General features: G+C 43.1%; 1 protein-coding gene across 2 annotated transcripts in view; it reads right to left on the bottom strand.

Annotated features, from left to right (window-relative positions):
• Positions 1–13,676, bottom strand: part of LOC132380265 (protein HID1) — a 257,992-nt gene that overhangs the window by 137,056 nt on the left and 107,260 nt on the right. For both annotated transcript variants that reach the window (XM_059949013.1, XM_059949014.1), the window contains exon 8: positions 538–594. In XM_059949013.1, the coding sequence (XP_059804996.1) occupies positions 538–594 (57 nt within the window). The remainder of the gene's footprint in view (positions 1–537; positions 595–13,676) is intronic.

Genomic DNA, 13,676 nt, shown 5'->3' with positions numbered 1-13,676 from the left:
ATTTAGGAAAAGCCTGTTAAAGTACACCCTATCTGTTCCTAAATTTTAATGGAAGTATAAAAACGAAGCTTTCTTTCAATATGCTTGCTTACCTCTTCATCTCTTTATGAGCTGTATGGTTCATCAAAAAATAAAACAATCTTTAAGAAATTAATTGTATAACTGTTTCAGTCTGATGAAACCACTTTAACATTCCCAGTTCCACATATGTATCCAGTCCAGTCAGAGGACATCTTGTTATATTTCCCTGTATTGTTAATCTGCCAGTCAATTGGCTGGACACTCCTGATTTTACCTACTAGATGCCCTCCACCTCACCTCTCAACTCACAGCCATAACAGGTAACTGCACTTATTGGGAACCTTTAACCACCAAGGTGTTTCTCAAAAGCATTGTCAAAGAAAACATTCTGGCAATCATCTGAAACATTAAATTTTTTCTAGTGTTCATTAGTTTCCCCCTCTCCCTTTTCCAGTCAACAGTTGCAACTGTATTCCAGTCTTCTTCACGAAGTGACTACAAAGAAAGCATTCTTACCTCTTCTCTGTGAATTCTGGAAAGGTAGTTGACAAACAGATTCTCAGGACCAGGAGGCTGCAAAGGACAAAATAACAAAGTTTTGAATCATAATCCCTGCAGACTAGAATAGCTGCAATGTTCCTTCCACAGCTGACATGATGATGACTAAAAATTGACCAGATGCCTCAAGAAGAAAGGAAAACTAGAACTGAGGGATATTTAATTTATTTATTTAGAAATACAGTCTGGAACAAGCCCTTCCACTCCAATGAAATGTACAACCCAGAAACCCACCTATTTAACCCTACCCTAATCTCAAGACAATTTACTATGACCAATTAGCCTACTAGCCATACATCTTTGTATGTGGGAGGACACCCACACATTCCGGAGAGGAACTTGCAAACTCCTTAATAGTATCATGCTAATCATTATGCTACCGTGGATACAATTGGCTTCAATGATAAAGGGAAATGGAAGAAGTCCTTGCCTACTGTGCTCATGCCAGCCAAGATTCCTTCATTTTACAGCTCTACATCAAAACAACCGCTCAAGCCAGGTAATTTCAAATAGGTGGACAGATTCTGCCACAATCACCTTGTGAGATTACAAGTTTCAGGCCCCCAGCATCCTCAGTCATCTTCTGCATCTCCATCCTTAACCCCACCCATTTATGCTTCGGGATAATAGAAAAGGGAAAGAGGAGGGGCAGTGGCAGCATTGAATGGAGAGAAAATTGCACCTCTGGAGAGTAAACAAAGGTAGAAGCTGGATTTTCAGAATCAAGCAACCACAGGGAATCACATTACAACACTGCAACTAATAGTGGGGAGGATACTGGGAACAGAATTTACTGGAAATCGCAGACCAGCTCCTTTAACAACTTTTCAGCAGACTTGAGATATCATGAGCAGTTGTGAATTTGAAGGTAATTGAGCTGAGCATGAGAATTAAAATTCAAGTGGACCCTTTCAGAACTTCCAGTGGACTTGAGATATAGTGAACAATCACTTAGTAAACACAAAGTACACTGCAGATGCTGTGGTCAAATAAACACGCACAAACAAGCTGGATGAACTCAGCAGATTAGGCAGCATCCATTGAAAGGAGCAGTCAACGTTTCGGGCTGAGACCCTTCGTCAGGACTGAACAATCACTTGTTTGGAACTGAGTGAGCTTACATGAAAATTAAAATGCAAATGGGGTCTTCTGGAACTGTTGAGATATTGAAGTTCTTTAAATAATTGGTGAAGGCCTATTAAAAAAGTGAGGTTTAAGCAGAACTGCCATTGTTGGTATAGACTGAGGAAATGAGGCTTTGCCAAGAAGTAGTAAAGGCCAAAGTGATTTTGTTTTTCTTTCTTTATCTTGTAGTCTAATCAGTTCTGCATATCAGATATGGGAATTCTGGGAGATTTCCATCTGCCTGATAACTCGAAGTGCATCCAGCATCCAGAGGTGACTACCCCTAAGTTGCAGAAGGAAGATAGGTGGGTAACTGTCATGAGAGGGAAAGGGAAGACAAGTGCAGAGTATCCCTGTGGCCATTCCCTTCAAATTCAAGTACTCCACTCCAGATACTGTTAGGGAGAATGACCTACCAGAGAAAAACCACAACAGTCAGGTCTCTGGCATGAAGTCTGACTCTGTGGATCAAAAGGGAAAGGTGGGGGGAGGGAGGGAAAGAAGAGGAATGCTGTATTGATAGGGATTCTGGGAACAGATAGAAAATTCTGTGGATGTGAAAAACAGACCAACAGAGAATGTTGCCACTCAGGTGCCAGGATCAAGGATATCTCAGATCAGGTACACAGTGGAAGCTGAGCAGCCGGAAGTCAAGGTACATATTGGTACCAATGACATAGGTAGGAAAAAACGATAAGGTCCTAAACAGAGAACATAGGTAGCTAGGTACCAGGCTAAAAATCAGGACCTAAAGGGTAGGTTGTTGCCTGCTCCATAAGGCTAAAAATAGGATGATTTGACAAATAAATGTGTGAGGAATTGGAGCAGGGTTTCAGAATTGTGGATCTCTTCTGGAGAAGGTACGAACTGAATAAAATAGACAGATTACACCTGAACTTGAGGGGTCCAATATTCTTGCCGACATGTTTCCTCAAGCTGCTCGGGAGGGCTTCAACTAGTTTTGCAAGAGGATTGGAACCAGCATAATAGAACAGAGGATAAAACAGTTGGTATGCAGGTAGATGCAACATGTAGAGAGATTGTGAGGAAGGATAGGGAGCTGATAAGAGCAAAATTGAAGTCAGTGGGATGGGTTGAAGTGTGTATATTTTAATGAAGAAGAACCAAGAGCAAGGGTGATAAACATGGAACATGGAACTACAACATTGCAGTATTGCAAAGATTTGGCTGTCATATGCCCAGTAATGACTGTAAGTGTTCCAGGGTTTAGATGTTCCAAAAAGGACAGGGATGGAGGCAAAGGAAGTGGCAGGATGACATTGTTAATCAAGGATAATATCACAGCTGCAGAAAGGATGTCATGGAGAGATTGTCTATTGAGTCAGTGTGTGTAGAAGTCTGAAATAGGAAGGAAGCAACCCCCCCCCCCCAAAAAATAAGCAACAGATATATTAAGGAACAGATCAAAAGGCAGATTTTAAGAAAGGTACAAAAGTAATAGGGTTGTTGTCATAGTTGACTTCAACTTCTCTAATACATATTGGCACCTTAGTACAAAAAGGTCGAGATGAACTTCTCAGGAGTGTCCAGGAAGAAATCCTGACACAATATGTAGACAGACTGACTAGAGAAGAAGCCATACTGGATCTGCTACAGAAGGAACAGGTCCAGTGTTGGATTACTCAGTGGATTAGCGTCTTGGAGACAATCACCACAACTTCCTTATGTTTACTGTAGTTTTGAACAGGGATAAGAGCAAATGGTATGGGAAAGTATTTTATTGAAAAAGGGGGAATTATGATGCTATGCTAGACAGGAACTTGGGAAGCTAAATTGGGAATGGATGTTGTCAGGGAACTGCACGATGGAAATGTGGATGTTGCTGAGGGATCACTAGCAGGAGATTCTGGATTGGCTTGTCCCACAGAGGCAGGGTAAGGATCAAAGGCTGAAACAACCACAGTTGACAAGAGATGTGGTACACCTAGTCAAGAGAAATAAAGAAGCTTACTCAAGGTCTAGAAAACAAGAATCAGGCAGGGCTCAAGAGAGTTACAAGGTATCCAGGAAGAATTTTTTTTAGAGCTAGATGGGGAGTGTAAGAAGGCCTTGGCAAGTAGAATTAAGGAAAACTCTAAGATGTAAAGAATGTAAAGAATCAGAATCATGTTTATTATCACTGGCGTATGTTGTGAAATTTGTTAACTTAGCAGCAGCAGCAGATTCCAATAAATAATATGGAGAAAAAAATAAGTAAATCAATTTCACTACATATATATAAAATAGTTAAATTCAAAATAGTGCAAAAAACAGGAATAATAAAAAACTTGAGGTATTGTTCCTAGGTACAAAGTCTATTTAGGAATCAGATTGCATGGGGAAGAAGCTGTTTCTGAAATACTGAGTGTATACTTTCAGGCTTTTGTACCTCTTTCCTGACAGTAACAATGAGAAGAGAGCATGCCCTGGGTGATGAGAGTCCTTAATAATGGACGTCATCTTTCTGAGGCATTGCTCCTCGAAGATGTCTTGGATACTACGGAGGTTAGTACCTATGATAAACCTGACAAATTTTACAATTTTCTATAGCTTCTTTCAATCCTGTGCCACAGCCCCTCCCCCATGGCAGGCAGTGATGCAACCTGTCAGAATGCTCTCTATAGTACATCTGTAGAAGTCTTTGAGTGCTTTAGGTGACAACCCAAATAACTTCAAATTCCTAATGAAATACAGTTGCTTCTTGCCTTCTTTATAGCTGCAACAATATGTTGGGACCAGGTTAGATCCTTAGAGATCTTGACACCCAGGAACTTGAAATTGCTCACTCTCACCACTTCTAGTCCCTCTCTGAGGATTGGTTCATGTTCCCTCATTCTACCTTTTTCTGAAGTCCACAATCAGCTCTAGTATTACTGATGTTGAGTGCAAGGTCGTTGCTACAACATCACTCAACTACCTTGTATACTTCGCTCTTCCTCTCATCTCCATCTGAGATTCTGCCAACAATGGTTGTATCATCAGCAAACTTACAGATGGCATTTGAGCTGTTCTTACCCACACAGTCATGGGTATAGAGAGTAGAGTAGTGGGCTAAGCACACATACCTGAGGTGTGCCAGTGTTGATCATCAACGAGGAGGAGATATTATTAGCAACCCACACAGATTGCATTCTTTCAGTTAGGAAGTCAAGGATCCAATTGCAGAGGGAGGTAGAGAAGCCCAGGTTCTGTGGCTTATCGATCAGGACTGCAAGAATGGTGGTGTTAAATGCTGAGGAAAGTCAGGAAAGAACAGGAGGACAGGACAGGACCAAGTGAGGACAGGACCATTCACCGATAGAAGAGGAACAGTGCTTGCAGTTGGAGGAGGTATGGGAGGACACAACTGAGTGGTGCCACAACAATCTCTCACTCAACGTCATCAAGACCAAGGAGATGATTATTCACTGCAGGAGGAGGAAACCAGAGGTCCATGATCCAGTCCTTATCAGGGGATCAGAGGTGGAGAGGATCAGCAACTTTAAATTCCTTGCTGTTATCATTTCAGATCTGTCCCCAAAATACAGCACATAAGTGCCATTACACTTACATGCAGTGAAAGTAGAGCAGTGCCTCGACTTTCTTAGAAGTTTGCGAAGATTCGGCATGTCATCTAAAACTTTGACAAACTTCTGTAGATGTGTGGTGGAGAGTATACTGACTGCTTGCATCATGAACTGGTATCAAAACACCATGACCGTTGAAGGAAAAATCCAACAAAAAGTGGTAGATATTGCCCAGTCCATCTGAGGTAAAGCCTTCCCCATCACTGAGCACATCTACATGAAGCACTGTCACAGGAAAGCAACATCCATCATCAGAGATCCCCACCATCCAGGCCATGCTCTCTTCCCATGGCTGCCATCAGGAAGAAGGTACATGAGCCTCATGACCCACACCAACAGGTTCATTAACAATAATTACCCCTCAACCAGTGCATAGACACGGGAAGCCTCAGAGGCATTGGCGCCAGCAGAAGGCAAGCGGAGCACCACCAAATGTGGTGAGTTCTTTCTCCTTGTGTTTTTCTTATTTTTTTAAACCATAAAAGAGAAGTAGGATCTAGCAGAGCAGCCATCATTGCACTGGACATTGTCAAGAGTGGGAACTTAAAGGCTTTGACTCAAGAGGCTTCAATGAAAAGAGGCTGAGCCTAAAGAAACAAGTAAGAAGGGTAGGATTTTCCTTTCATTATTGCTGATTTGGTCTTGGTTGCCCATAGTATAGTGTAGGCAGGATGCCATATTTGGCAGTGAATGCTCCTCCTGTAAGATGTGAGAATTCATGGAACCTGATGACTACACCTGATGGGAAATAGACAACTCCAACTCCTGAAAGACTGCATTAACTAAGGATCATCCAGGAGGCAGAGCAATTGATAGGTAAGACTTTTGAGCTGATGGTTACACACAGAATGTAGAATTCAGGGAGTAGATGGGTGAACACCAAGAGAAGTAAAGGGAAAATGAAGTCAGTGCAGGGTCCCCTTGTGGCCACTCCCCTCAGCAACAGGTATACATCTTTGGATACTGATTAGGGGGATGGACTATCTGGGCAAGGCAGCAGCAGCCAGACAATAGTACTGTAGTTGGTTTGAGCTTCAGAAGGACAGGGTGAAGTCAGGTGGAGCAATAGTCATAGGGAACTCGGTAGTTAGGGGGACAGATAGGAGATTCTGCAGCAGCAAAAGAGACACCAGGATAATTGTGTTGCCTCCTGGGTCCTAGGGTCCAGGATATCTCTGAGCAGCTGCAAAATATTCTTGAAGGGAAGGGTGAGCAGCCAGATCATGGTACATATTGGTACCAATGACATAGGCAGGAGCGGGGTAGAGGTCCTGCACAGTAAGTTTAGGGTTAGGAAAGAGACTGAAGAGTAGGACCTCCAAGGAGGTAACTTCAGGATTACTCCCGGTGCAACGAGCTAGTGAAGATCAGAACAGAAAGATAGTGCAGACGATTGATTGGCTGAGGAGATGTTGCAGGGGGCAGGGGTTCAAGTTCTTGGATCATTGGAACCTTTTCTGGGGAAGGGGTGACCTGTACAAGAGGAATGGGTTACCCCTGAACTGGAGGGGTACCAATATCCTGCGAGGGGAGGGTTTAAACTAGATTTGCAGGAGGGTGGGAACTGAAGTGAAGAAGCAGAGGATGGGGTGGTTGGTGCACAAGTACAGACAGCTTGTCGGGAGTTTGTGAGGAAGGTTAGGCAGATGTTAGAGCAAAGATGCACTCAGCCTGATGGTTTGAGATGCACCTATCTCAATGCAAGGAGCAGTATAAACAAAGTGGATGAACTTAGAGCATGAATCAATACGTGGAACATTGTGGCTATTACAGAGACTTGGATGTCTTCAGGGCAGGAATAGCTGCTGAGTGTGCCAGGCTTTAGATGTTTCAAAAAGGTCAGGAAGGGAAGCAAAAGAGGTGAGGTGTGGTATTGTTAATAAGGGCCGCAGTATCACGGCTGCAGGAAAGGAGGAAGTCAAGGAGGGATTGTCTACGGAGTCAGTGTGGGTGGAAGTCAGAAACAGAAAGGGGACACTAACTCTACTGGGTGTTTTATAGACCCCCAATAGTAACAGAGACATCAAGGAGCAAATAGGGAGGCAGATTCTGAAACGCTGAAATAATAATAGGGCTGTTGTGATGGGTGATTTTAACTTTCCTAATATTGACTGGCATCTCCCGAGAGCAAGGGGTTTGGATGGGGTGGAGTTTGTTAGGTGTGTTCAGGAAGGTTTCCTGACACAATATGTAGATAAGCCAACTAGAGGAGAGGCTGAATTTGATCTGGTATTGAGAAATGAACAAGGTCAGGTGTCAGATCTCTTGGTGACAACATTTTGGAGGGAGTGACCACAACTATATCTCCTTTACCATAGTGCTGGAGAGAGACAGGAGCAGACAAATGGGAAAACATTTAATTTGGGTAGGGGGAAATATGATGCTATTAGGCAGAAACTTGGGAGCATAAATGGGGAGCAGACGTTCTCAGGGAAATGCACAGCAGAAATGTGGCAAATGTTCAGGGAACATTTGTATGGCATTCTGCATAGGTATGTTCCATTGAGGCAGGGCAAGGATAATAGGGTCAAATAACCATTGTGTACATGTAGAAAATTTAGTTAAGAAAAGCTGACACAAAAGTTGGGGGTGTTATGGATGGTATGGAATGTTGTCAGAGATTATAGCATGATATCGATAGGATGAAGAACTGGCCTGAGAAGCAGCAGATGGACGTCAACCCAGATAAGTGTGAAGTGGTTCATTTTGGGAGGTCAAATTTGAAGACATAATATAATATTAATGATGAGACCCTTGGCAGTGTGGAGGATCAGAGAGATCCTGGGGTCCATGCCCAAAAAGGTGCTGTGCAGGTTGACAGTGTTATTCAGAAGGCATATGGTGTGTTGGCCTTCATCACCTGCAGGACTGAGCTCAAGAGTTGTGATGTAATGTTACAGCTATACATTAATTGGATGCCACTTGGAGTACTGCATTCATTTCTGGTTACCTCACTACAGGAAGGATATGGATACTACAAAGAGAGTGCAGAGGAGATTTATTTACAAGGATTTTGCCTGGATTGGAAAGTGTGCCTTATGAGAATGGGTTGAGTAAACTGCCTTTTCTCCTTGGAGCGACAGAGGATGAGAAGTGACCTGATAGAAGTGTAGGAGAGTCATTGATCGTGTGGACAGCCAGAGGCTATCCCAGGGCTGAAATGGCTAACGTGAGGGGGCATAGTTTTAAGGTGCTTGGACATAGGTACAGGGGGATGTCAGAGGTAAGTTTTTCCATACAGAGAGTGGAGGGTGCGTGGAATGTACTGCCAACAACAGTGGTAGAGGTGGATACAACAGAGTCTTTTAAGAGACCCTCAGATATGTACATATAACTTAGAAAAACAGAGGGCTATGGAGTAGGGAAATTCCAGGCAGTTTCTAGAGTAGGTTACATGGTTGGTACAACATTGGCAACCCTCCAATCCTCCAGTACTTCTTCCGTCTCTATTGATGATTCCTGTAATGTGCTGCAGATTTCAGTTCTATGTTCTAACCATCAGGACCTTGAACTACAAGGGATAACTTCATTCACCCCATCATTGAACTGTTCCACAACCTATCAATTTATTTTCAAAGACTCAATTTCATGGTCTTAATATTTATTGCTTATTTATTATTTCCTTTTTTTGTTGTCTTTTGCACGTTGATTGTCTGTTCATCCTGCTGAATGGAGTCTTTCATTATCTTATCGTGTTTCTTGTTTCTTTATTGTGAATGCCCACAGGAAAATAAACTCGATCAAGACACTAGCCACATTTCTGGATTGGTTCTAGGAAATAAGCCACACCAAGAAGAGTAAGTATCAGTGTGGAATAACAAGAAAATAGTGATCCTAATGTTATAACATTTACATTAACTGCTGAAAAGAATATGAACCTCAAGGCTAAAATACTGCATATTGCTGGAGGAAGCCCAATTACAATGGGATAAGAACAGATCCGTTCAAGGTAAATTGCAAACATACCACCAGGAAGCTTAAAGATACGAGACCCTTTTTAGATACAGTGCAGAAGTCGAAAGCTAACTGAAGTTCTATGAATGATCAGGAAATAAGAGAATAAAAGAAATGAAAAACAACAGATGCCTTGTTTTAATCAAGTGAGAATGAAATGGATTACAGAAAGTTCAGAAGGGAGTAAAGAGGGAGAGGGAGAAGGAAAACAAGTCTGACAGCAATATGAAAAAGGGATCCAAAAGAATCTATGTACGACAACAGTAAAAGGGTGGTAACAGACAAATTGGTCTTGATTAAAGCACAAAAGGAAAAACTACTTGAGAAACAGGGCATGGATGAGTTATGAAATGAATGCTTTACATCAGTCTTTACTATGGAATGCGATACTGCTGGTGTCTCAATAATGGACATTAAGAGTTGAAATCCTTGATGGAGCAAAAATTCATAAAGGACATGCACTTAGGGGATGGGTCTAGTGGAAGTTAAAATAGTAGATATGCAACCTCAGGTGGTGAGAGGAGTGAAAACTGGCATGATTTGTTAAAGGCGAAGTGTGCCTAACTAACTTGATTATGAAATAACAAAGGGGGCTAATGGTGATGATGCAGTTAATGTGGGACATATGGACTTCCAAAAAGCAACCAGATAACACGCTTGGCACCAGGACTGAAGCCTGCAGTATCAAAATGCTCTGTAGCAATATGGATAGAAAGTTAACTCAGTAAAAGGAACTTGGGACTAATTGTGAAAGGTTATTTATTATGCAGGATGGAGGTGTACAATTAAACTTCCCAGGGATCCTTATTAAGAGTTCTGTTCTTTTAAAATACATTCAGTGGCCACTTTATTAGATACAAGATAAAGTGGCCTCAGTAGTGTAAGCAGGTATGGTCTTGTGCTGCTCTATGGAACCCATCCACTTCAAGTTCAATGTATTCTCCATTCAGAAATACTCTTCTGCACACCACAGTTGTCGTGTAAGGTTATTTAAGTTACTGTTGCCTTCCTGTCAACTTGAACCAGTTTGACCATTTTCCTTTGACCTGTCTCACTAACAATGTATTTTTGCCTAAGAAATTGCCACTCACTGGATGTTTTTTGTTTTCCTGTTCTGATGTTTGATCTGAATAACAACTGAAACTCTTGATGTGTTGGATGTGGAGGCTCATGGCGTGGTAGGAAAGGACAAAAGGCACTTTACTCCTGTAAGGCGGTGGGAAGATGGGGTGAGTGTGGATGTTCAGGAAATGGAAATGCAGATGAGGGCAGCATCTATATTGGAATTTATAAATTTGTCAATAGAACTAAGATCTATGCAATGATCTACCTGCAACAAGTGGAAAATCTGGGAGACTTCTAATATCTTTGGCCAACATGTGTGCAGAAAATGTGTCAAGGTGCAGCTCCTGACTAACCACATTGTACACCTGGAGCTGAGGATGGATTCACCCTGGAGGCATTTGGCGAGCAGGTTCTCCAGCTGTAGGATTTCCTCAGGACAGTATCCTGGGCCCAATCATCATTAGCTGTTTCATCAATGGCATTTATTCCATCACAAGGTCAGGAGTGGGGAGGTTCACTCATGCTTATATAAAATACAATTACATTTACAAGTCCTCAGCAAATCGAGCAGTCCATGCTGCACTCAGCAATACTTTTGTATCAAAGGCACAACATGAAAGAGGGTCCAGCCACCCACTCGATATTCGGTGATATTACCAGTCAAATCTTGGGTGTAATCTTTAAACTGAGCCATAAAAAAGTACAGCACAGGAACAGGTCATTTGGCCCAGAATGTTGTGCTGAACCAGCTAAAAATCAAATCAAAAACACTCAAACACTAATACCAGCTATCTACACAATGTCTATATTCCTCAATCTTCCTTACATCCATGTGCCTATCCGAATAACTCCTAAAAGCCTCTAATGTGCTTGCCTCCACCACCATACCAGGCAGCACATTTCAGGGATCCACCACTGAGTAAAAAAAACTTACCCCTCATATCTCCCTTGAACCTTCCCCCTCTCACTTTCAATGCAAGCTCTCTGGTATTAGACTTTTCAGCCATGGGAAACAGATATTCACTGTCTACTCTATCTATGCCTCTCATAATCTTATAAACCTCTATCAGATCTCCCCTCAACCTCCGCCAATTCAGAGGAAATAACTCGTCCAGCTTCTCATGATCGCACATGCCCTCTAAACCAGGCAGCATCCTGGTAAATCTCTTCTGCACCCTCTCCAAAGTCTCAACATCCTTCTTATAGTGGGGCGACCAGATGGTATGCAATACTCTAGATGTGGCCTAACCAGAGTTTTATAAAATTGCAACATAACCTCTTGACTTTTGAACTCAGTGCCTCGACTAATAAAAGAAAGCATTCTATTCACCTTCTTAACTACCTTATCAACCAGTGTCATTATTTTCAAAGAAATATAAACCTAGATCCCAAGATCTCTCTGCTCAGCAAGACTGTTAAGGATCTTTCTCTTAACAGTGTACTCTCCTTGTGTAACAAGGTTTCACTGCTAATGTAACGGCCTCTCTGTAATGTTTTGCTGCTAATGCAATGGTTTCTCTGTAGCAGTAATGTTTGAGTTATGACTAGAGATAACGGGGTTTTGGAATGCGGGGGCTATCCAATGAGAGAAATGTTGTTCTTTCTTGTGAGCCTGGAAGAGAGATTTTCACGGTCTTTTGCCGGGGAGAGATGAGGAGAGAAGATACGAATGGAGAGAGCTGGTAGACTGCCAGACACAGTGGACTTGGAGCAAGGGTCTGAAAGCCAACGACAACCAGAGAAGGTCAATGGTGGACAACTGGCTTATCAGTGAGCTCCAACATTTGCACATTAGACTGCTTTATGAGAATAGGCCCTTTTACTTTCTTTACTAACCATATAGTAAAATTAAGAATTATAAAGCTCAATCATTTAATTGTATATTGTGTACTGTTTGTTATTTTGGGGTACTGACTTATAACAGGGGACACATTGCGCAGCATCCACCCAAATGAGATTTCTTAAGTTTAGCTGGGCTAGGGGCTATCACCCCCTATATTAAGCCACTGGCAGAAGCGAGAGTTACAATTGTGGGGACTCGTCTAGGATTGATTCCGTTGGATGCTGTGTGTACTTTGAGCAATGAACCAGTGGGGTAGATATTTATACTCTGGATGAATTGCTAATTCACCTGTTAAGTACTGTTACAGTTGTGATTGTGGGTGGAGGTTTGATGAAATGGCTGGCGCAGCTCGCATTTTAATGCAGACCAGCACTGAGGTAGCGGTAGCTGAGGGCGGAGATTTCAAAGACAGGGCTCTCTCATTTTCTGAAGTGTGAGGGAACGAGTGGTTGGATTTGGTATGTCTAATTAATCCACGTCCCCTAGTGAAGAGTGAGAATTCTGAGTTAATATCCACCCTTACTTCTCTGGCGAATAAACGGAAAAATCAGATTCGAAGTCATAGCTATGGTAGGCTCCGCCGATTCTCTGGAATAATGCCCACCCCTAAAGGGGAGGAGGAGTATGAGACTTGGGCGGAACGGACCTCTCAGCTGTTAGATGAGTGGCAGTGCTCTGATGACGTAAAGCGACAGAGATTGGTTGAAAGTTTGAATGGGTGGGCCACTGACATTGTGAGAGCCATCAGGTTAAAATATCCCATAGCGACATCTGTCAATTACATGTAAACAGTGGACAAAGCCTTTGGCCCAACAGGAAGCCCAATGGAGCTCATAGTCAGAATATGCGTCAGGAGATGGGGGAGAAGCTTCCTGCTTTTACTTTTTGGCTGCAGGGGCAGTTAGATTGCTTGCAGCACAGAGAGGTCATTCAGGTGGCTGAGCTGGATCAGTTAAGATTGGACCAGATAGCCAAAGGCACCCAGTCCCATGACCTGATTGCTTGGGGTCTCCGACAGTCTCGTAAGACACGTCCCCCTCCATCTTTTGTTGAGCTGATCAGGGAGGTACGGGAAAAGGAGAACACGTTGGGAAGGTGGGAGGGCTCCGTAAGCAGGGTACACTCCTCAGTAGTAGTCCCCTCCGGTGATAGCCTACCCCGGGGAGCGGTAGAGGAGACTGAGGCAGAGTTGACAGCGGAGATATGTCAGCTGTTAACAGGTGACCCCCCCCCCCCCAATATGGTGGGGGGGACGGATCCCCCAGGTGACGAACAATGCGGAGGGCTGCTGGCAGCAAGTGTCACACCAGGAGAGTGAGCCCCCAGGTATCTAAGCACAGGGAGTCGTTGGGAAAACTTAGAGGAGACCCAGTGAGGGAATGGCCTAGTGTCTCTGGAGGAACATGGTCCCAGCAATGTACCAAGGAACCCCCAAAAGTGGAAGGCCCAATTCCTGAAGGCTTAGTGGGTCCATTAGTGCTGGTTTGTCCAGACCCTGTTGAGAAGGGCAGCGTTTCAATTCTGGTGGGGACCAAGACCCCTCT

This window comes from Hypanus sabinus, chromosome 23 (assembly GCF_030144855.1).
Source record: "Hypanus sabinus isolate sHypSab1 chromosome 23, sHypSab1.hap1, whole genome shotgun sequence".
Taxonomy (NCBI): Eukaryota; Metazoa; Chordata; class Chondrichthyes; order Myliobatiformes; family Dasyatidae; genus Hypanus; species Hypanus sabinus.
Note: the sequence above shows the minus strand (reverse complement) of the source record. Positions and strands in the feature narration are given on the sequence as shown.